The sequence below is a fragment of the Camelina sativa genome, chromosome 9 (assembly GCF_030686135.1).
Source record: "Camelina sativa cultivar CO46 ecotype springtype chromosome 9, ASM3068613v1".
Classification (NCBI taxonomy): Eukaryota; Viridiplantae; Streptophyta; class Magnoliopsida; order Brassicales; family Brassicaceae; genus Camelina; species Camelina sativa.
The window spans coordinates 30,552,357-30,571,744 of NC_141888.1; the positions used below are offsets into that span (position 1 = coordinate 30,552,357).

Consider the following 19,388-nt stretch of genomic DNA (forward strand, 5'->3'; position numbering starts at 1 on the left):
GACATTGAGGAATAGCCAGAAAGGTATTTAGGGAATCGGTCTGATTCTATCTCTCTTCCTTCCGTTTGAATAAAGGAAGGATCCAAAAGAATCGATCTTTCTTTTAGTTGTTGAATCTCTCTTTGATTGATCAATGTGTGATATTCCGAATCCTCATTACTAATGGAATCGAAAGGATCTATGAATTGATCAGAAGATCCGTTCAATTGGCTAGAATCCGTTACTTGAACGAAACTAGATCTTGTAGAATCATATTGAATATTTGACGATACGTTTCGTACCTTGCTAAAAAATCTATCCTTGTTTACCAACCACACATTGTCTAACCAAATCCAATTCTCTCTCGATATTTTCCTAAAAAAATCCGATTCGTGCGGATTCTTCCCCCAACTAACGAAGAGATCTTGGTGGAATTGCCACATATGAAATTGAGCACAATTTTGCAAAGAAATAGCCCACTTGTTTCTCGAGAAGAGATGGGAAACATGCTCAATATCATTTGATTGAATAGTTGACCCAGCTCCTTGTTGTTTGAAGAAACCCTCCACTTCAAATTGGTATTTTTTCACGAAAAGCAAACATGAGATAACAAATCCAGTCTTTCACTAAGATTTCGAATAGCTGTCCCGAATTTAAGTTGATTATGTTTCGCCTCTTACTCGGAGAAAGACGATCAAACAATTCCCAATCATGGCCCTTGCGGATCGGATCATCCATATAATATACAAAAAGAAACTCCAGATATTTGATATCTTTCTCTTTAAATGAGATATCAATTCCAGCGACGGTTTCATTAGATATCTTACAACTAAAATCCCTCTTTTTTCCGATCCAGTTCCTCCACCACCGCGAACTCCAGTTAGATTCAGGCATGATACACTTTTGAGTTATTGGGAGAACCCAAGTACTCTCTTTCGGATCCCGGAAACAGCTCTCAGAGATCTTTTTTCCTTTTGTAAGATACAGGAGCGAAACAATCAACCTATTGATATTGCAAGACCAAAAAGATTCTTCCGATGTATCATTTCTGGGTCCAATGGAATTCATAGGTATAGGAAGAAGCCCTTTCAAATAGAGATTTTTGCTTTCGACCATATTTCGATTGTTAATACGATATAGAAGGGCCGCTACTACAAATAGTACTACACCCTTGATCGTGAAATATCGATTGCTTGTTGAACCCTGTGAATTGCGCAAAAGTAGGATACTAAAAATTCGAGGGTCCAAGAGTTTTCTAAAACGTTCTTGGTGGAAAAAATATGAATGAAAGATCCCACTGAATTGAATTGGGTCCATGAATCTAAGAAATAGTGAGAATTCTTGATCTCTCTCACTATTTCTCTCAATTCGAAAATCCAGGATTTGAATTGATGTCCTTTCATTGATTCCTCCTAAATTGCATTGATTTATCCTAAAGATTTCATTTCAATTGGAATTTGGTTATTCACCATGTACGAGGATCCCCACTAAGCATCCATGGCTGAATGGTTAAAGCGCCCAACTCATAATTGGCGAATTCGTAGGTTCAATTCCTACTGGATGCACGCCAATGGGACCCTCCAATAAGTCTATTGGAATTGGCTCTGTATCAATGGAATCTTCTCATCATCTATATATAACGAATTGGTGTGGTATATTCATATCATAACATATGAACAGTAAGAACTAGCATTCTTATTGAGACTAGAACTCATAGGGAAGAAAATCGATTTATGGATGGAATAAAATATGCAGTATTTACAGACAAAAGTATTCGGTTTATTGGGGAAAAATCAATATACTTTTAATGTCGAATCAGGATCAACTAGGACAGAAATAAAGCATTGGGTCCGAAACTCTTCTTTGGTGTCAAGGTAATAGCTATGAATAGTCATCGACTCCCCGGAAAGGTTAAAGAATGGGACCTATTCTGGGACATACAATGCATTACAGACGTATGATCATTACGCTTCAACCGGGTTATTCTATTCCACCTCTTAGAAAGAAAAGAACTTAAATCAAAATACTTAATAGCATGGCGATACATTTATATAAGAATTTATGTAGGGTACTGAAATTCAGGTATGACAAAAGGGTTTCAGAAATAGTTGGGGTTGATTTTAGCCGTTTTTCCCCATATATCAGATACCCAAAAAAAAAAACATCAAGTAAGTTTTCTCTGCCCCTCTTGGTGATATATTCTGTAACGACGATTACTTAAATTCCTTCTCATACACTTCCTTCGTATATGCCCAGCTGATCACTTTCCATACATTCTTCAGATATTCTGACCTCGTATTCTTGTACTGCAAGAGAAAGAACAAAGAGTGATTATAAACTTATACTCTAACACACAAGTCTAAAGGGATCAAAAGTGTTGTTACCTGAGAGTAGTAGTCATGCTCCCATACATCTATACCCAGCAGAGGAACCAAGCTTTCTCCTTTTGTCACTAATGGATCATGCGCCCAAACAAAACATATTTTCAGGCAAAGGCAAAACCGTGTTGAACAAATCAAAATTGCATTCATGATCATGGATAAGTAACCTCATTGGCAGTTGTGTCAACCACTAGCTTCTTCAATTCTCTCTCTAAACCAAGCCACTGAATCAATCAACATAAACAAGCAGCAAATCAAGGACTTATCATTAGTTATCTAAAAAGCATCAAATTCAACAATGTGATTAGAGATATTAGAGGGAAAAATTGACTACTGACCACCCATCCCGATCCTTGCACAGAAGCACCTCAGCATTCATCTTATCCGTCAAACCTTTGAGGGAGCCAAAATCAGTGTCAATGGCGTTGCGAAGAGATCCCTTTGGTGGAACTCCACCACCTTCATTGATAGGAGCACGAGTCCTCCAGAAAATGGAGTGATTCTCATCAGCTGCACATTTGAAAAAGATCCAATAAGTTATAATTCTCTAGCAAAAAAAAAAAACCCTCAATCCAGGGGAATTTTTCTCATATGAATCAACTACACCCTACTGGTTATGCGCTCACGACCCGACAGCCTAGATAACTCTTAAGACAGATTAAACTTTTTTATTGACACTGAGAAGTTTCACCTGCTTCAATAGTCAAAACCAAATCAACCAACTAATTCAAATGCTAATTAGCATAAACCTCATCCAACAATAACTCCAACCAAACATAGTAAACCCTGACTGAGATAAAACGACCAAATAAACAAAGAGTCATGACATATCTCTGGCGTTGAAATTGATGATCCTCTGCCACTTGGCGGCGACAGCAGAAGGATATTTCATCAACAACACAGCCCGATCAAGCTGGTCCAGCGCCATTGTTGTGGGTGATGACAAAATCCTTGTGGTGTTGGTAGTGGATCTCCAAGCTCTCAGCACTAAAGAGAGGCTCTAAAGAGACATAAGGCAGCTTTTCAGGAAGGGTTAAAGTCTGGGGCGATGGAAGAGGAAGAGGAACACGAGTGGGAAAATACAAGTAGCCAACAGAATCATATACTCTCCCTGCCTCACATTTTTTTTATCACCCGAAGCTTGTTAAAGATGATGGATGGATGCTCAGAATGTTCTCCTTCTACGATATCCACACCTTCTCCTTCTTTGATATCCACACACCATACCATAAAAGTGTTGTTGTCCTTGTCAAAGCCAATGGAGAATACCGAACGATACGCCTTTGAAATTAAGTCAGCGCAATATAGTAATAGGATGTTTTCGTGTGGCAGATTATAGTGTATGTCAAAAGCGACATCCTTCCCATCTCTCAAAATGTTTGAGACCCACACATGAAGAGCACCATCATCAGTACGTTCCTGTCCCAGAAGAGAAAGTCTGTTTCCACGGAAAGAGCCTAATATAGGCATGCGAACACCAATACCTTTGACAGCAAGGTTAACTAGTTCCTTGAATTTTTCTCTAGAGAAATCAAAACACATAAGACACTCCACAAACACCCAATACATATTCCCCTTCACAGACAAACCTATGTCATCGTGCTCAGGTAACACACTAGAATGTTTAAGTGTTTTCCATGTATCGTTCTTGAATTTATATATCTCCAATAGTTTACCCGTAGTGTTCTCTAACCCCGGGGACGCCACTCCGGCCAGAACGGAATCCTCAGTATCTTGTAGTTAGGAGGAGATGTCGATTCATATCCAATACCGTATTTATAAAGAAGCCTGGAAGGATTCGGGGGATCAATCAACTTGGCCTTCTTCAAAAAGAGGATTCCATATTGCAAGATGTCGTTCATCTGATCGTCCTGGACGCACATATTGGGATATGGAGAACCGGAGATATAGATGGTCAAATGACAAACCAATGAATATATAAATTGTGAAGATTGTGAAAAATCTAGAAGATATAGTTTAGGAATATTTATATTTTTTTTTTTTTTGACAACAATAGATTAGCTCAAACGAGCCAATGCGTAGGGAACTTGTTTACATACAGAACACTTTGCGGAGAAGTGCGCGCATAGCGTGCAAGAAGATCCGCTTTTGAATTTGCATCTCTGGAAATATAAGATAAGGAAAAGGAAGAGAACTCCTCCCTGTCCGTCCTTATGTCATGTAGGTAAGTCGAGAAAGCCGGCCAGTCGTGCGGTGAAGACACCATCTTCACCAAGTCAGCGCAGTCCGAGTAGAAAGCCACATCACAGTAATCGTGTCCGATCATGCAGCGCATTGCCCAAATGAAAGCTTCCACTTCAGCGTGTAAGGGGGAAAGACTTTGCCGGAAATTAGTAGCACCCCTTCCTGGCCTTGGGTCATGGGGCTGGATACAGAACCACCCTGCTCCTGCGAACCGATCATTGGATTTCCAAGAACCATCCACAAAACATCGGTAACCTGTAAAGAACAAAGGTAGAGAGCCGTTGGGCCGCTGGAATATTTATATTTATCTAAATATATTACTTATATTTACATTGTCTTAGTTTAGGAAATACTTGATGTATATAAGAGAACAAAAGTTGTAACATTATGATTATGAGAGTATAATATTAATTCTTCCTAAACACCTTTGTGTTCTTACTCTCATCAATTTATCATGGTATCAGAACAGTAGATCTTGTGGATCTTTATTCTTATAGGTTAGGGTTTTGTTTGTTTCCGATTCTATGATGTTCTATCTATTTTCCATTGTTTCTTCTTAAAAACAAAAAATTCCCTAATTTCTTTTACCTATAGTCGATTGCTTCTTATGCAAGCTTTTCTTATTTTTATTAAAACAACAAAAACAATCTGTAATTTGGTCTTCACACACACGTGAGTGTGTTGTATTTTGATGCGTGGCCATGATTTGGCCGGTGACGATGTGTCACCAACTTTATCCTAATTATGGGTTTATCGCTTAATCGAGCACAACCCCAAAGAATTGACTCTATGGCTGAATATAAATGCCATGAAGATGAATTTACGACCAAGTATAAATGTCGTTGATGACCTTACGACCAAGTGTAAACGTCGCATCAAACCCTAACGGCCGGATATAAATATGTTATTTTGAAGACTTGTCCAATCTCACCCTTGTTACCACGTATGAGCTTCCGGGGGTATTAGGATATGGAGAACTGGAGATCGACGGTCAAGATGACAAATCAACAAATATGTAAATTATGAAGATTGAAAAGAATCTAGAAGATATAGTTTAGGAATATTTATATTTATCTAAATATATTATTTATATTTACATTATCTTAGTTTAGGAAATACTTTGTATATATAAGAAAACATAAGTTGTATATTATGATTATGAGAGTCTAATATTAGTTCTTCCTAAACACTTTTGTGTTCTTACTCTCATCAATTTATCAGCACATCCTTAACCTTACACAACAGCAGTCCACCACAATCAATGATGGACTCAACAGGACCTGGGAGCTCTGGAGGGATTTCAACTTGAAATCTAGCTGACGGTGCCATCGTCGGTCTGAATATCTCCACGGTCTGATCTGGATTGATTCTCAAGAACACTTCAGAGGTGAAAGGCCGCAAGTGCTTCGTAATGTAAGAATACCATTCCTTATTGAGCAACTTGAATACCCTTGAATTTCGATCAGGAATCCTGTTAAGTATTTCCAGCATTAGATCCACTGGAAGCAACGGTACTGTCGGCAGCAAACGGCAGCAAACGGTAGAAGCCACACAGTCGAAGAAGCAATTTGTATCTTGTCATGTGTTGCGCGCGATATTAAAAAACTAACATTTGTGAACAAAGAAAGAAAGAGAAAAAAATGCCCGAATGATGTACGAAACGTGTCTCAAAACCTTTTAAATTAAATAAAGCTCATAATGGTCCAAGAAGAATACACAAATTAGGCTATAAGCACAAAAGCTGTAATCTTTTTATCTTATAAACCACAGCTCATCTGTCAAATAATATTAAGCTACATGCATCAGATTTTATTTTATTTTTAATTAAAAAAAATCAAAATCAAATATACACACAATCCTCTAACCACTTAAATGTGTTACGAAATTGTCAAAACCTTTTTGACTATTAATAAGGTTCTAAGTTTTTGTATTGAATTTAAATTTTCTATATATTCTAAAATACAAAAAACTCCAAAAATTTTCCTAAATATTCTCACACATTCTCACACGAACACCATGTTTTGATCTCACACCATCTAGGTGATGTATTCCCCAACCTCTTGTTGTTGCAATAGCTGTGATTAGTCTTATAGTTTCGATGTGAGCCACAGGTGTAAAGACTTCATCAAAATTTATTCTTTTTTGTTGTACATAACCTTTTGTGATTAGTCTTATAGTTCTAGGTAGCTTTGCTTGTCTTTGCTTTTCGTTTACACACTCGTTTTGTATAAGAAGAGAAAAAACTGGTTGCAAAGAATATGGAAGTTACACGATTTAACAACTTTATAGCCAAAAATAAATGTCTCGTTCGGTAAATACTCCTAAATTAAACTAAAAATCGCCTTTGTTTCTAAGCTTACATACCCACTCTCTTTTTCTCATTGCTTCACTTTAAACTTTAAAGAGAGAAAAATAAGAATTATTGGTTTACTTTTTTTTTAATTAAATGAGAAATGCTCTTAAAAGTTCTTTTCTTTTATTAATAGAAATAACTCAATAAGTTGTTACTGTGTTTTGTAATATCAACGGATATTTATATAACTCAAGAGTCTAAAAAATTAAGTAATTTTGGAAAGAACTTCTTAAAGTGCATTTCGCATTTTTTGTCTTTAAAGTATTCTTTTTCTACCTATAGTATATGATAACCCCCATTTTAATAATCATATATTAGATTTCTTAAATCTTTAATTCTTCAATTATACTTATATTTTTACTTAAATTCTCACTTAGTTTGCGTGTACCTCACTTCTAAAATTATGTTAGTGTGAGACCTAGACCTTACAATACACTGGAAACTGGAAAGAGACCCAAACATACTAAAAGGAGTCGAGAATCACACATTTTTTTTATTTATACTATTTTATTTATATATCTATATATGTATACTCTCAATCTTAATAACTTGGAGATGTATTAAATGTATCTTCGATAAAAATAAACCACGTGAGTATAAAATGGAGTTATTCTTCACCTTTGCAAAATAAAATCAAAATAAAACAATTAAAGTTTTTTTAAGGAACAACAGAGAAGTAGTTGAGAGCATTGAAGGCTTGAAGCTAGTAGTTGAGGACTGAAGTTTAACTAGTGAGAGGAAGAGGTTCGAGGCAAGGATCTCTAGCATTATCAAACACTCTCATCTTCTTCCTACACTCCAAAAAAATCTTCTCCTCTCTCTTTAATCACACGTACATGATGGACGCGAGGATCTGCTGCTGCGTCTTCTCGTTCCTTTGTATCGCTCCAAATTTTATTATTTTTCTCGTTTTTTTAACACCAATGAAAGATCCGGTGCCAAAAGTAGAATTAGCTTCTATGGATTTCACGGTGCTTAGTATTACGCAGACTCGTCTCAGTGCAAAGTGGGAATTGTCCATAAGGATCCCTGAAGATCTTCCTGGTGAGTATATATGCCTTCAAGGAGATTTTCAAGCTTCATTTCTCTACAAGAATGTTACTCTTGTTACATCATCTCCACAAAAGTAAGCTATTTACTTTTTTCTAATAATCTTTACTATTTATCATATATAGTTAAACCGGTTTTTATACTCCTTGTATTCTTTTTCTCGGAACTAACTGATCCTCTGTATAATCAGATACTACGGTCTCAATTACCGCTTGCCTCAGATTCTTAAAGTTTCAGCCGTTGTCTCCGGGGAAGATATGGGCGGTTCCATTGGAAAATATCTCATGGAAGATGTTAAAGAGAAGAAGCAAGTGCAGTTTGGATTGCTATTTTCTCTTACGGACTGCAGAAAAAAGACGTCGGGAGTTATGAGCTATAAGTGCCATGAGGCTACATTGATGTTCGAACCCGGATCCGAGATAAAGGCGTCTGTGTTTGGGAAGCATCCAAGCTGCATCAATTTCTGACCAAGTCCACGTCATCACTAGTTTAATCTTAGGTTTGGAAAAAATTTGACATTACTAATTAGGGCAAGGGGCTTTATTTGTAATGACTTTAGCTTTGGTTAGACTACTATGGGGTCTAATGTTTATTATATGACATTTAAATATTTTCTAGGACCTATTTAAAATGCAAGGTTTAGATTGTGGAAGACTTCGGTTAAGCTTGTAATTGTGCGGCATGCATGATATAAAAAAACAGTTTATTATTATCAAAATGAACCTATAAAAATTTACTCTTTTGAAATTCTAATGTAATGAAAATCTTTGTAATTACATTAATTTAAAAATGTTTGTGTTGCCATGCAAAAGAAACAAAGAGTAATATTTATCCACGTTACTCTTCAGTCTTCACAACCCTTCATAAGTCAGAACCAATTCCTTTAATAAATGTGAACTGAAAACACTTTTGTAAAGTCATCAAATGAAAAGGTCAACTATACAATAAAAAGTCAGCAAACATCTCAATCGTCCAAGAGACGACTTTTCCAAATTGTTAGGCCCTCTTGTACTTAACTAAGAAAATGCAATATTAGTGGCTCGACCGCGTCCACACATTTACAACGCGACTTTTCTTGTATGGCGTCTCACACACTATATTTAGGCATAACACAATTTTCTTCGTTTTATGACTAGTTCTTGGTTTCTCCATATTCTCTCAACAAACTCAAAAATGTTGACTCACACCATTTCTAAATCCATCTCTTTGGTAACCATTCTGTTAGTTCTACAAGCTTTCCATTACACATCAAAGGCACAAAACTGCGGTTGTTCGTCAGAGCTATGTTGTAGTCAGTTTGGATTTTGTGGTAACACATCAGACTATTGCGGCGTAGGCTGTCAACAAGGGCCTTGTTTTGCTCCTCCTCCCGCAAATGGTGTCTCTGTGGCTGAGATTGTTACGCCAGATTTCTTCAATGGAATCATTAGTCAATCCGAGTCTAGTTGTGCCGGCAATGGATTTTACAGTAGGGGAGCTTTTCTTGAGGCCTTAGAATCCTATTCTCGTTTCGGTAGAGTTGGATCGACCGATGACTCTAGGCGTGAGATTGCAGCGTTCTTTGCTCATGTCACGCATGAAACAGGACGTAAGTAATACATATTATTAATGTTTCATTCAACTCTTTCCTTTTATGATGCATACATACATGCATGTTCAATAGACTAAATAACATGTGTTTACTATAGTAATATATATCATTAGACCAAATAGATTAGTTCATCAAACAATACTTTCAATCGTCCGATGACTTGTTGCAACGTTCGATATAATAATATTGGCTTTTGTTTTAGATTTCTGCTACATAGAAGAGATAGACGGAGCGTCAAAGGATTATTGCGATGAGAACGCAACACGATATCCATGCAATCCTAACAAAGGCTATTACGGCCGTGGACCTATCCAACTCTCTTGGAATTTCAACTACGGGCCAGCCGGGACAGCAATTGGTTTCGACGGCCTCAATGCACCAGAAACAGTAGCCACGGATCCAGTCATATCCTTCAAGACGGCCTTGTGGTACTGGACCAATAGGGTTCAACCCGTTATCTCTCAAGGTTTTGGTGCAACAATCCGTGCAATTAACGGTGCTTTGGAATGCGACGGAGCCAATACAGCCACCGTTCAAGCTAGAGTTCGCTACTACACTGATTATTGTCGTCAACTTGGTGTTGATCCTGGAAACAACCTCACTTGCTAACAAAAACATAAAAGCAAAAAGAAGACAAGCTTTAAGATTGTAATGGCCCATTAATGTTTTGTCCCTTAATGTTGAATACAAAACAGAGTAACTCTCTATACAGAATCCTATGAAAGTAAGTAGTTTCATTATTTTTGAGAAAGACATGGAAAAGCTTTGTTATGATCAACACCATAGTAATGAAGAAAGCCTTTAAAGACATGACCACTTATAGTTACTGTCGCTTGATAACCAATCTCTGCTTGCTCGGTGTTGCTTATCGCTGTTACTCTCGTCCGTCTGAATACCGCCGGAGCTTCGATTTTTCCCGGTAATCCCTCTTTGAAGCTTCTCTCTGCGAATTCCCCACACAAAAAGACTCATAATTTAGATTAAAAAAGGTTCCTTTTTTAATTCAATTTCATTACCTTGACGAGAAGTAGTAGTAGTCTGAAGGATCGAGACATTAGGGGAACTCTGTTTGTCGAGTTTGAGCTTCTTCTTCCTTTCAGAAGACGAAGATGAAGAGCGAGTACTTGCAGAGGAAGGAACCCACGTGCTCTTCACGTGAGTGGCGCAGTTGTATCCTCTGCTTTTACAACAAGTCCTACACCTTTCGAACAAACACTCTTTCTTTGCTCTGTTTCCACAGTCTCTGCATACTTTCTCTGTTATGTTTTCTTCCACCGCCGCGAAAATAACCGGCGACGGAGACGGCCGTGCTATCTGTGGCGGTGGTGGAGGTAAGAGAATGATGTTTCGAAGACCTAGCATGTAGTCTGGAGTACTGATTCCGACGGCGGCGACGGAGGAGGAAGATGAGTGATGATCAGGTGCGATTGAGACGGCGGCGAAAGGTGTTGAAGATGATGATGGTTGTTGTGGTGGTGGCCATGAGAGTGAAGAAGGTGGATTTGCCACTGTGGCAGTGATATTAAAAGCGCGTGGAAGCTAATGTAGTAGGTGCAGCTTAGGCTTAGCTATGGAGGAGTCTAGATGAGTAGTGAGTAGTGAGAGAGAAATCACATTAGCATAAAAAAAAGATGAGTGAAAAAGAAAGTTTTTTTTTTTGGTATTTTGGGTTTTTGTGGTTTTTGGACAGAGTTTTGTGGTCACATGTTCAAATGGTTTCAAAAGTCTGCAGAAAATGAAATTATTATCTTTTTAAGTGAGTGGTCCACTTCATTGGGAAAGCACCCGTCTAAAACGGCTTTTTCGCCACAATTGTAATCCCACTTTGTGGGTCTATCTATGTGCTTAAGCTTTGGCTTTCATACTTTTTAAACTGTTGATCATTTTCATTGTTGGAGATTAGATTCGTTGAGGGGACCTGTTTGGTATGGATGGATAGTTTGTAACACTAATAGTAGAACAGAGGATTTATACATCACAAAAAAAGATTATGGAATTGAGTGTTTTAGTTTATTTATGTTTTTTTTCACTTTAGGAATTCAACTAGTAAATATTGCAGAGTCACACGTCTAGTTGTTTACAGCATTCAACTCAGATGCAATAAGAGATTTTCTAGCAGGGAAGTTGATCCTTGTAGATGTCTAAGACTGACGTGCCTGCAGTTATTGGACACAACCTGAGAGAAAACGAATACGGTTGGGGCGGAATCAGATACTTATCGTGTACACACGGAGTCCAGCTATCATCTCCTGCAAGGCCCATGTGTTTGTGGTCCAGATGCACCTGCACGATGTTCACCATCCAAATGACAGAGTAAAAAGTTAACCGAATGAAAACAAAAAACAAACAACTTAGGCCAACTGATCCTCAGGTGCTTGATAAGCCATTGCTATTCTTGAATTGAAAGAAAGCTGATCAAGAAAATGAGGATAAGAAAAACGATTACTACCTCGATGTTTTGTCCTTTGATAAGATCCTCTTCATGTGTTGCACGATGAAGCTCACCGGTTGTATAGTAACTAGCATTTATCTGCATTGGGGAAGAACTACCATATGTTGAAGCATATATTCCTACACCATCCTTGTTTTGGAATGTCACCCACCTAACATCTGTTCTACCCCCGGATTCTCCTGGAACAATATAAGGGACATGCATGTCTCCAACATTGTGTTCATATATGGCCACATGAGCTGCTGATTTTCGGTCTGGGTAACACTCAAGTGGACCTTTTCCATACCATTTCACACGGTCCAGTGTTTTTTCAATGTGGAATTCTATACCAACACGTGGTAGCGGTGGAAGATCAGACTTCGGTTCTACAAACCAATTGGTGATGATATCTCCGGAACCATAGATCAGATATGTCACATTGACTTTGAATAAGGCTTCTGACTTTGAAGAGCCAGAAGCTGGAGAACCAAGGTATATGAACTCTATCTCTACGGATTTATCAGTGATGCTCTTTACTGAACAGCTTTCAACAAGAAACTCCACATTATCCAACTGTGCTGCTTGCCACCTCGAAAAATAACTAGAGTCACCTCCACCTTTATCATTGTCTGTCGGTGCTCGCCAAAAGCAAGGCAAAATAGCTTCGTTCATAAGGAGAACTCCTTGAATCTGTCATGTTTGAAATAATCTTAAGAACATAAGCATGCTCACTAAAGCTGAAAAGTGGAAAATTTCCACTAAGACACCAACCAAGAAAAGATCTTCAACATTAAATAGATTTCTTGTTTTAGTTTTAACGTTTTGTACTTTTCTTCTTTCGATTGCCTAGCTAGATAGATTCCTTTTTCTATGGTAGTTCTTTCTTTGCTACAACAATGTCCATATCAAACTTTAGACCCTAACAGTATTATTTACTTGAGGAACTTATATGCCTTCAGTTTGTAAGACTTTCTTCCCTATAATTTAATGCATTAAGAAATTGTTTAAGAGCTTCCCAATCAAGAAATAAAACAGACAAGAACTTACCTTCCAACCTTCAATGGCTCCTTTTCGGACATTTATCATTAGCTCCCATGATTCTTGCTGGCTGATCTTAATGAAATCTCCAATAGTTTCACAAGTGATAATAGTGTCTGTCTTTTTTATCGCCTAAAGTAGGATGTCACTTACAGTTGTCAGGACTTCATACTTTCTGTAGTAATTTGAAAAGAGACCTTTCCAAAAGATATATAACTTGTAAAGTATGTGAGACGTACCTGTGGTATTATTTGTCTCTTTGCTGGTAAAGGAATCTGCGTTGAAGACACAAGATGACCAGCTTCAAGCGAACGAGTAGGATTTAAAAGCTTGGCAGTTACTGTCAGAAACAATTCTCCAGCGTTTGAGTCATTCCAGAAAGAAAACCATGGACCTGACTTCCACTCCATATCAAAACTATTTTGTGGCTTTATCACAGGAATAGAGAGATCCCCAGATCCAAGTTCAAGACCATCCCCATGAATTTTCCAGCTAAACTCCAATTCTTCTGTTGTGTGGAAAAAGTAAGTGTTTGCTACCTGCAACGATAATGTTTGAGCTACATAGATAGTATTAACACCAATGCCAACTGAGGTGATGTATATAAAATTGTACCTTCATCGTGCCATCCGTCAACGAAACCTTGATTGGTTGATAACAATACTTAACCTCTTAAGCAACACAGACATGATGCAAACAGAAGAAAGTCAGGGCCATTCAAAATATAACATGGTCAAATATTTAGAAAAAGGGAAACAATGGCTTAGATTTATGTTCCTTATTCTACTTATTTCGGACTCCATTTCTTTTACTAGAATGTATAAATAAGGATGAGATTCCATTTGTGCGACTCATCCAGGGTAGAGAGAGATTTGAAGGGTATCAGTTCTCTTATCAATCGAGAGAAAAGCTTTTAACCTTTCTTATCGTCTTTGTCAAAGAGAAATCTTTCTAACGATTTTGATGATAAGCTCTGATTTGTTTTTATTAAATAAAGAAGAGTTTTTGTTTTTTTTCGTGATTCTTAACTCATCGAAGCTAGAGAGAGCTTGGGTTTCAACAGAGGAAAAAACGTTCAAGCTTAGTTATTGGACATGTTTGTAACGATTTGGTTCTATAGTTGATTTGCTTCTTCTAAGTTAGAAGTTCTAACGATGGAAAAGCTTTTAGTTTTCTTTTGTAATTCTTAACTATATCAAGATCTTACCATGGAGTGCTGGATGAGGAGTTCGGTCAGGCCATATAAGTCCATTGAGACAGAAGTTTAAATCATTAGGCTGGTCACCAAAGTCCCCTCCATATGCCCAACGCTTGATGCCATCTGAACCCAGTTTCAATAGTCCCTAAATGACAGAAGAAGCATTATAATTAGATACGGATTAACCAAGAAAAGTGCATTTTGAATTTTATGCATGGATTTGGCTTATTATAAGGATCTACTTTATCTTTATGTTACAAGAACAAGAAATTTCAGATCACAAATAATAGAAGAGATTCACAGGTCTAATTAAATGATGTGGGCATAACTATTGTGTTAAGAACCAGCTTATACTAAAATTCAAGTTATGAACCTGGTCAACCCAGTCCCATATGAAACCTCCTTGCAGGCCAAAGGTATTGTCAATTGCCTCCCAGTACTCGTCTATATTCCCGTTGCTGTTACCCATAGCATGTTGGTACCTGCGTTTTATTGAGAAGAAAATCTCTGAAGTAGACACAAAGAAAGAAGAAATCTAAACAATGATGCAATAAATTGTTACTGTATGATGCATTGATGCCAATGGAATTCAGGAAAAGTGAAGGAATTCTGAAGAAATTGATCTAACATACTCGCATAATATCAACGGTCGTGATTCATTTTGATCAAGCGCAATTTTGACAATGTCCCAAACCCGCATGTACATTGGGCAGACTATATCAGTAGAACTTGTTCTGGAACCACCACCCTCATAGTGCACCAACCGTGAGGGGTCCTTTTCTCTAATCCAACCTGTTCCACAAGTTCAACAACAATAGCAGTAAGATAGAATGGACAGAGCTGAAAAATGCAAGAATATGCAAGTTAATTCTCCAGGAATGAATGCACCAAGAATCAAAGCTTATTCAAAATGTTCTTTATACAAGCTCTTACTTCAGCATTTTGGCCAAACATAACCTATAGATTATTTTATCAAATATATAATCATGTAACACTGCCTTTGAAATCAAAAAGCAACTCGAGGAAAAGAAAATAAAATGACTATACTAATATTTGTCTCCTCCAAACCAAGGTAAAGCACTCTGAAAGAGAACGAGAAGGAGAGAATAAATAGGATTTTAAGAGATTACTCTTAGAAACCAAGATATAATTAGTGTCCATTTCAATAGTACAGTTTCATCAGGGCTGCTTACCTGCCATGGCAGAATGATTTGGCCCATAGCCAGCCTCATTTCCCAGTGACCAAGATATTATGCATGTATGGTTCTTGTCTCTTTCAACCATCCCAACTACTCGATCCAGCATAGCAGCTGCCCAACTTGGCTCTTTCGCAGGGTGCTTCAGATGCCCGGAGAGATCAAAACCATGTGTCTCTATATTGGCTTCATCGATCATGTACATGCCGAACAAATCGCATAATTCATACCAGCGGGGATGTTGAGGATAATGACTGTTTCGCACCGCATTGATATTATATTCTTTCATCAAGATTAAATCCTGGGAACAGTACAAGGGGTAAATCAAAATCTCAATAGAGTACACAAGTGGTATCCTTAGTAAACCATGGTCCATGGAAGGGATAAAGCAAAGAGAAGAGGAAAAACCATGTTACCTTGACCATGCAGGACTCTATATTCGTTTTTCCAACACGTGGATGGTGCTCATGCCTGTTTACACCTTTTATTACGACTGGATGCCCATTAACAAGAAGCTGTTTGAAGGCCTTTGATACTTGTCGAATGCCAACAATGCTTGATTCAGAATCAAGTACTTTCCCAGATGTATCTTTTAGGGTTAATACGAGGATGTAAACATTTGGCTGCACACAAATATAAATTATATAGGGAAAATGTCAGTTAGTAGCATAAATTATAGCGAACGTACATCCAAGCACAATACTTCACAGACACATATCATTTCAGTTTTCCCATTTCCATGCTACCAATATAAAAGTACTTGACTAAGATCTGTTACGGCAAGCCTACACATTTTGGGGAAAAGAGCCCAGCATTGGAAATAGATAACATTAGAGCAAGTACCGACCCCAAATTCAATGCACTTCACACATTGAATACATAATGTAAGGATCACATTAGCAAGATTTCAGTCCATATTATTCTTAACAGCCGTAGCAGATAGTCAATACTAACCTCATACATATAATTTAGGTTACTCAATATACTATCCGAGACTAATATATATATATATTTTTTTGTAGTAGTAGGCTACTGCATGTCTGAGAAGCAAAGCCAACTTTGTGTAGCTAAAGCAAGTACCAAGTACCAATAACGAGCTGCTTACTTGTTCAGCTGACCAGAGATTTGGAGAATCCAGTTTTCCTTCAAGCAAATAACCATGAAATCCAAGAATTGGGCTTGGAGAAGGATTAAGCGTCAAATTGGCCACCTTGGGAGAGAGTTCAGAACTAAATCCTTCAGAGTTGTACCAATTTTTTGTACTATACACGGCAGCCTCTATGACGAAGTTAGAAAGAACAAGATCCTTTGAGGACTCCTGCATATTGTCTATCTTCACTTCGACCTGTAAAATTACAAACAATGCAACTTTTAAACATAACAAGTGCACACATTACTTAATTAATATCTAAGGAAAAGCAAGTAAAATACACATCAAGCCAAGATATAAGGGAAATTATTTGGAGGCACATGAATAAGTGGATTTTGTCAATGAGAACAACTTCTGTAAGATTATACTACCTGGATGTCTGCGTACGAAAAGTCATCTGCCAATTTTGACTTGAAAAAGTAGTCAGCAATGAAAACCTGCATAGATAATTAATTATGCATCAGTGGTCGTATATAGTGGAGAAAATGAGTGAATTTGACATACAGTCTCGTTAACAAAACTAGAGGAAAAACCTTGGGCTTTGCTAACAATAGCACATCTCGATGAATACCAGACAGCCACCAATGATCTTGGTCTTCAAGGTATGAACCATCACTCCATCTAAATACTTGAACAGCAAGAACATTTTGTTTCCCCGAGTCCCATGGATAGCAATATTCAGATATTTCAAATTCAGCCGGTAACCTGCTGTCTTGACTGGTTCAAGAGAAAAGGGAAACTAGTTTGGTAAAAAAGGTAATTACTTCTGTACTATACTGCCAAACAGAAAATAGGTACTAGAACATAAATGAAGTTGAAATAAGACTAGTCTTCGTATCCCATGATTTGACTAGAACCCTATACCTACAGTTAACATTCAAAGTTAGATTTTTCATGATTAGGTAACCGAAGCAAAGTATTTACATAGCATAAAACACTCGTTTTTTTCAGTAGATGCATCCTTATTTCTTCGGCTTCAGGTTAAATTTGGCACCTAATAACAAAATAAAAATGGATTGGAAGTTGACATATACAGTTTTCAGCATATCTATTCTATTAATACTTATATAGAGTACATTCGTACATTTCCTTGACTAGGCCGTTTAAACTCAAGCTGAACTCAGAAGAAAGACTGTGCCCCTATATCCTTGTACATGTCTAAAGAAGATGACACAACAAGAACAATACAATAGAGGTTAGTCCTCTTAGGGCATATATCACACCTGTACCCAACAGGGTTGCCATTAATCCAAGCGAAGAAAGCGGAATCTACAGCTTCAAAATGAAGAAGTATTCTTCTGTCTGCCAAAAAGACACAACTTCAATTCAGAAAATCAAGTGACAATGGAAAAGGAAAGATCATACAATTTCACTTATACAGTTATACCTAACATGTGAAGATGCACAAAATATTACTGGTCATTTTCATTGCAAGCTGACTATAACAAAAGATTGAGAGATATAAAGTTGGCTACTTGCATAAGGAAGGTACTGTAGAACAAAGGAAGTAATTTAAAATTTGCTTGACACCAGAACATTATCAACAAAAACCAACTCTCACGTTCTGTTATACAAGTGAGACTTCCAAGTTGAAACACAAGTTACAGAACAGTACCCAGTATATTATTTGCGGAACCAACTCTCAGATTACAGAACTATAACACCCTTAACCATCTGAAAATCTAGTTTTAGACATAACTAATATACCCCACTATTACACCTTCAATATTATTCTAAGCGTTACAAGAATACATGAAATGAAAGGATCAGTTTTAGACATAACTAATATACCCCACTATTACTACTATAATTGTATAGAAAGGATCAGAAACTGACCGGGTAAAGCGTTCCAGTCTGAATCAGGAAATGCAGCATCATAAAACTTATCTGGAACATTATCAGGTTTAGGAGCCAAGAAAAACTTCCAGTAACCAGATAAAGACTTGACAAAGGGCAACCCGTCGACCCAAAAAGCAGCACTATCAAGAGCAGCTTGAACAGCATCATCATTCCAAACAGCAGATTTTGATACGGTGAGATCCACGTTATTCCGTTGATACCAATACCTCAAAGAACCTATAACAATCATACCAAATTTGAATTCCCTTTTTCACTCTCCACTTGAGTTACTACTTAATAACAAGTTAAAACCACCACTCAATGATCTGTGAGAGATGAAATTGCAGCTATTACAGAATCTAAAGACTCGAACTTTAGCTATCATGAGAAAAGATAGAGCACGGAATTGGTAACAACAGAAGTAAATTCAATTGAAAAAGGATCACTCTTTACAACCAATTGTTCCAATTTGGCAAATCTCTCAATTTAGTAGTTTGAGAGTATTCAAAAGAAAGCATGAGTTTTTAAGGATTTTGTTGGGTAATTGGACTACCTTCGACTGATTCATGGCAACGCAAGGTGACATGAGGATCTCTCTTACGCCAGTTGAAAAGGGTCTGATCCTCCCAAACTCTATACCCATTCTCAGACGGAAGAATCATTTGGGTCGCCAGCGACACCATGCTTACTTGAGATGTGAATTCTCGGAACAGAGGAGAATGAATGATTTTTCGGGTAAGGTCGCCAAGACAGGATCAAGGACAAGCTTGATCCATCTGTTGTGTGATTTGTCGATTGAACCAAGGCAAAGAGAAATCAAACCAAATAAACACTGGGAATATCCTACTACTTCACTAAACGACAAATGTAAACCTTTAAACACGTGGCGTCGTGTTCGCATGATTACGACTATGATCAAAACCCAATTAAATTGAGTTAGTAGTATACTCCAACTATTTAAGTTAATTGTTATTTAT

The 19,388-nt window shown here is 37.4% G+C and overlaps 4 protein-coding genes, 1 long non-coding RNA gene and 1 other non-coding gene across 7 annotated transcripts; 3 read left to right on the plus strand and 3 right to left on the minus strand.

Moving 5' to 3' along the window:
- The first annotated feature begins 1,470 nt into the window (after positions 1-1,470).
- TRNAM-CAU (transfer RNA methionine (anticodon CAU)) lies at positions 1,471-1,544 on the plus strand. The gene has a single exon. It is a non-coding gene; the product is annotated as a tRNA-Met (tRNA).
- Positions 1,545-1,976: 432 nt separating this feature from the next.
- On the minus strand, positions 1,977-3,049 carry LOC147939000 (uncharacterized). The gene is made up of 4 exons (XR_015567142.1): positions 2,699-3,049; positions 2,528-2,584; positions 2,364-2,431; positions 1,977-2,285 (listed from the first exon to the last, which is right to left on the minus strand). It is a non-coding gene; the product is annotated as an uncharacterized LOC147939000 (long non-coding RNA).
- Positions 3,050-7,622: 4,573 nt separating this feature from the next.
- LOC104712041 (uncharacterized) lies at positions 7,623-8,715 on the plus strand. Its single transcript, XM_010428837.2, has 2 exons — positions 7,623-8,044; positions 8,159-8,715. Exons 1-2 carry the CDS (start codon positions 7,755-7,757, stop codon positions 8,433-8,435), a joined length of 567 nt encoding a protein of 188 aa, XP_010427139.1. The 5' UTR covers positions 7,623-7,754; the 3' UTR covers positions 8,436-8,715.
- Positions 8,716-9,010: 295 nt separating this feature from the next.
- LOC104712043 (endochitinase EP3) lies at positions 9,011-10,367 on the plus strand. The gene is made up of 2 exons (XM_010428840.3): positions 9,011-9,556; positions 9,762-10,367. The coding sequence occupies exons 1-2, from the start codon at positions 9,097-9,099 to the stop codon at positions 10,166-10,168; spliced, it is 867 nt and encodes a 288-aa protein (XP_010427142.1). The 5' UTR covers positions 9,011-9,096; the 3' UTR covers positions 10,169-10,367.
- Positions 10,199-11,309, minus strand: LOC104712042 (protein SHI RELATED SEQUENCE 6). The gene is made up of 2 exons (XM_010428839.3): positions 10,576-11,309; positions 10,199-10,502 (listed from the first exon to the last, which is right to left on the minus strand). The coding sequence occupies exons 1-2, from the start codon at positions 10,919-10,921 to the stop codon at positions 10,297-10,299; spliced, it is 552 nt and encodes a 183-aa protein (XP_010427141.1). The 5' UTR covers positions 10,922-11,309; the 3' UTR covers positions 10,199-10,296.
- A 217-nt stretch (positions 11,310-11,526) lies between these two features.
- Positions 11,527-19,365, minus strand: LOC104712044 (uncharacterized). 2 transcript variants are annotated; one of them, XM_087464116.1, is made up of 16 exons: positions 18,965-19,365; positions 18,409-18,648; positions 17,796-17,874; positions 17,106-17,289; positions 16,944-17,009; positions 16,528-16,767; positions 15,839-16,045; positions 15,420-15,723; positions 14,859-15,018; positions 14,600-14,708; positions 14,236-14,371; positions 13,644-13,699; positions 13,268-13,567; positions 13,038-13,160; positions 12,009-12,680; positions 11,527-11,842 (listed from the first exon to the last, which is right to left on the minus strand). In XM_087464116.1, exons 1-16 carry the CDS (start codon positions 19,092-19,094, stop codon positions 11,672-11,674), a joined length of 3,177 nt encoding a protein of 1,058 aa, XP_087320242.1. In that variant the 5' UTR covers positions 19,095-19,365; the 3' UTR covers positions 11,527-11,671. The 2 variants fall into 2 exon arrangements, with proteins under 2 accessions (XP_087320242.1, XP_087320243.1); XM_087464117.1 differs by having other exon boundaries at positions 17,106-17,566; positions 17,657-17,874; positions 18,965-19,218.
- Positions 19,366-19,388: the final 23 nt, after the last annotated feature.

What these genes read in the sequence shown, in the direction of transcription:
- LOC104712042 (XM_010428839.3), bottom strand. Translation starts at nt 10,921, where the DNA reads ATGCTAGGTCTTCGAAACATCATTCTCTTACCTCCACCACCGCCACAG. An exon ending in TACTACTACTTCTCGTCAAG is followed by an intron (nt 10,503 to 10,575) that starts GTAATGAAATTG and finishes GGGAATTCGCAG; the next exon opens with AGAGAAGCTTCAAAGAGGGA.
- LOC104712043 (XM_010428840.3), top strand. Translation starts at nt 9,097, where the DNA reads ATGACTAGTTCTTGGTTTCTCCATATTCTCTCAACAAACTCAAAAATG. An exon ending in TGTCACGCATGAAACAGGAC is followed by an intron (nt 9,557 to 9,761) that starts GTAAGTAATACA and finishes CTTTTGTTTTAG; the next exon opens with ATTTCTGCTACATAGAAGAG.
- LOC104712041 (XM_010428837.2), top strand. Translation starts at nt 7,755, where the DNA reads ATGATGGACGCGAGGATCTGCTGCTGCGTCTTCTCGTTCCTTTGTATC. An exon ending in GTTACATCATCTCCACAAAA is followed by an intron (nt 8,045 to 8,158) that starts GTAAGCTATTTA and finishes CTGTATAATCAG; the next exon opens with ATACTACGGTCTCAATTACC.
- LOC104712044 (XM_087464116.1), bottom strand. Translation starts at nt 19,094, where the DNA reads ATGGTGTCGCTGGCGACCCAAATGATTCTTCCGTCTGAGAATGGGTAT. An exon ending in AAATCATTCTGCCATGGCAG is followed by an intron (nt 15,019 to 15,419) that starts GTAAGCAGCCCT and finishes CTTGTGGAACAG; the next exon opens with GTTGGATTAGAGAAAAGGAC. An exon ending in CGACCGTTGATATTATGCGA is followed by an intron (nt 14,709 to 14,858) that starts GTATGTTAGATC and finishes AATAAAACGCAG; the next exon opens with GTACCAACATGCTATGGGTA.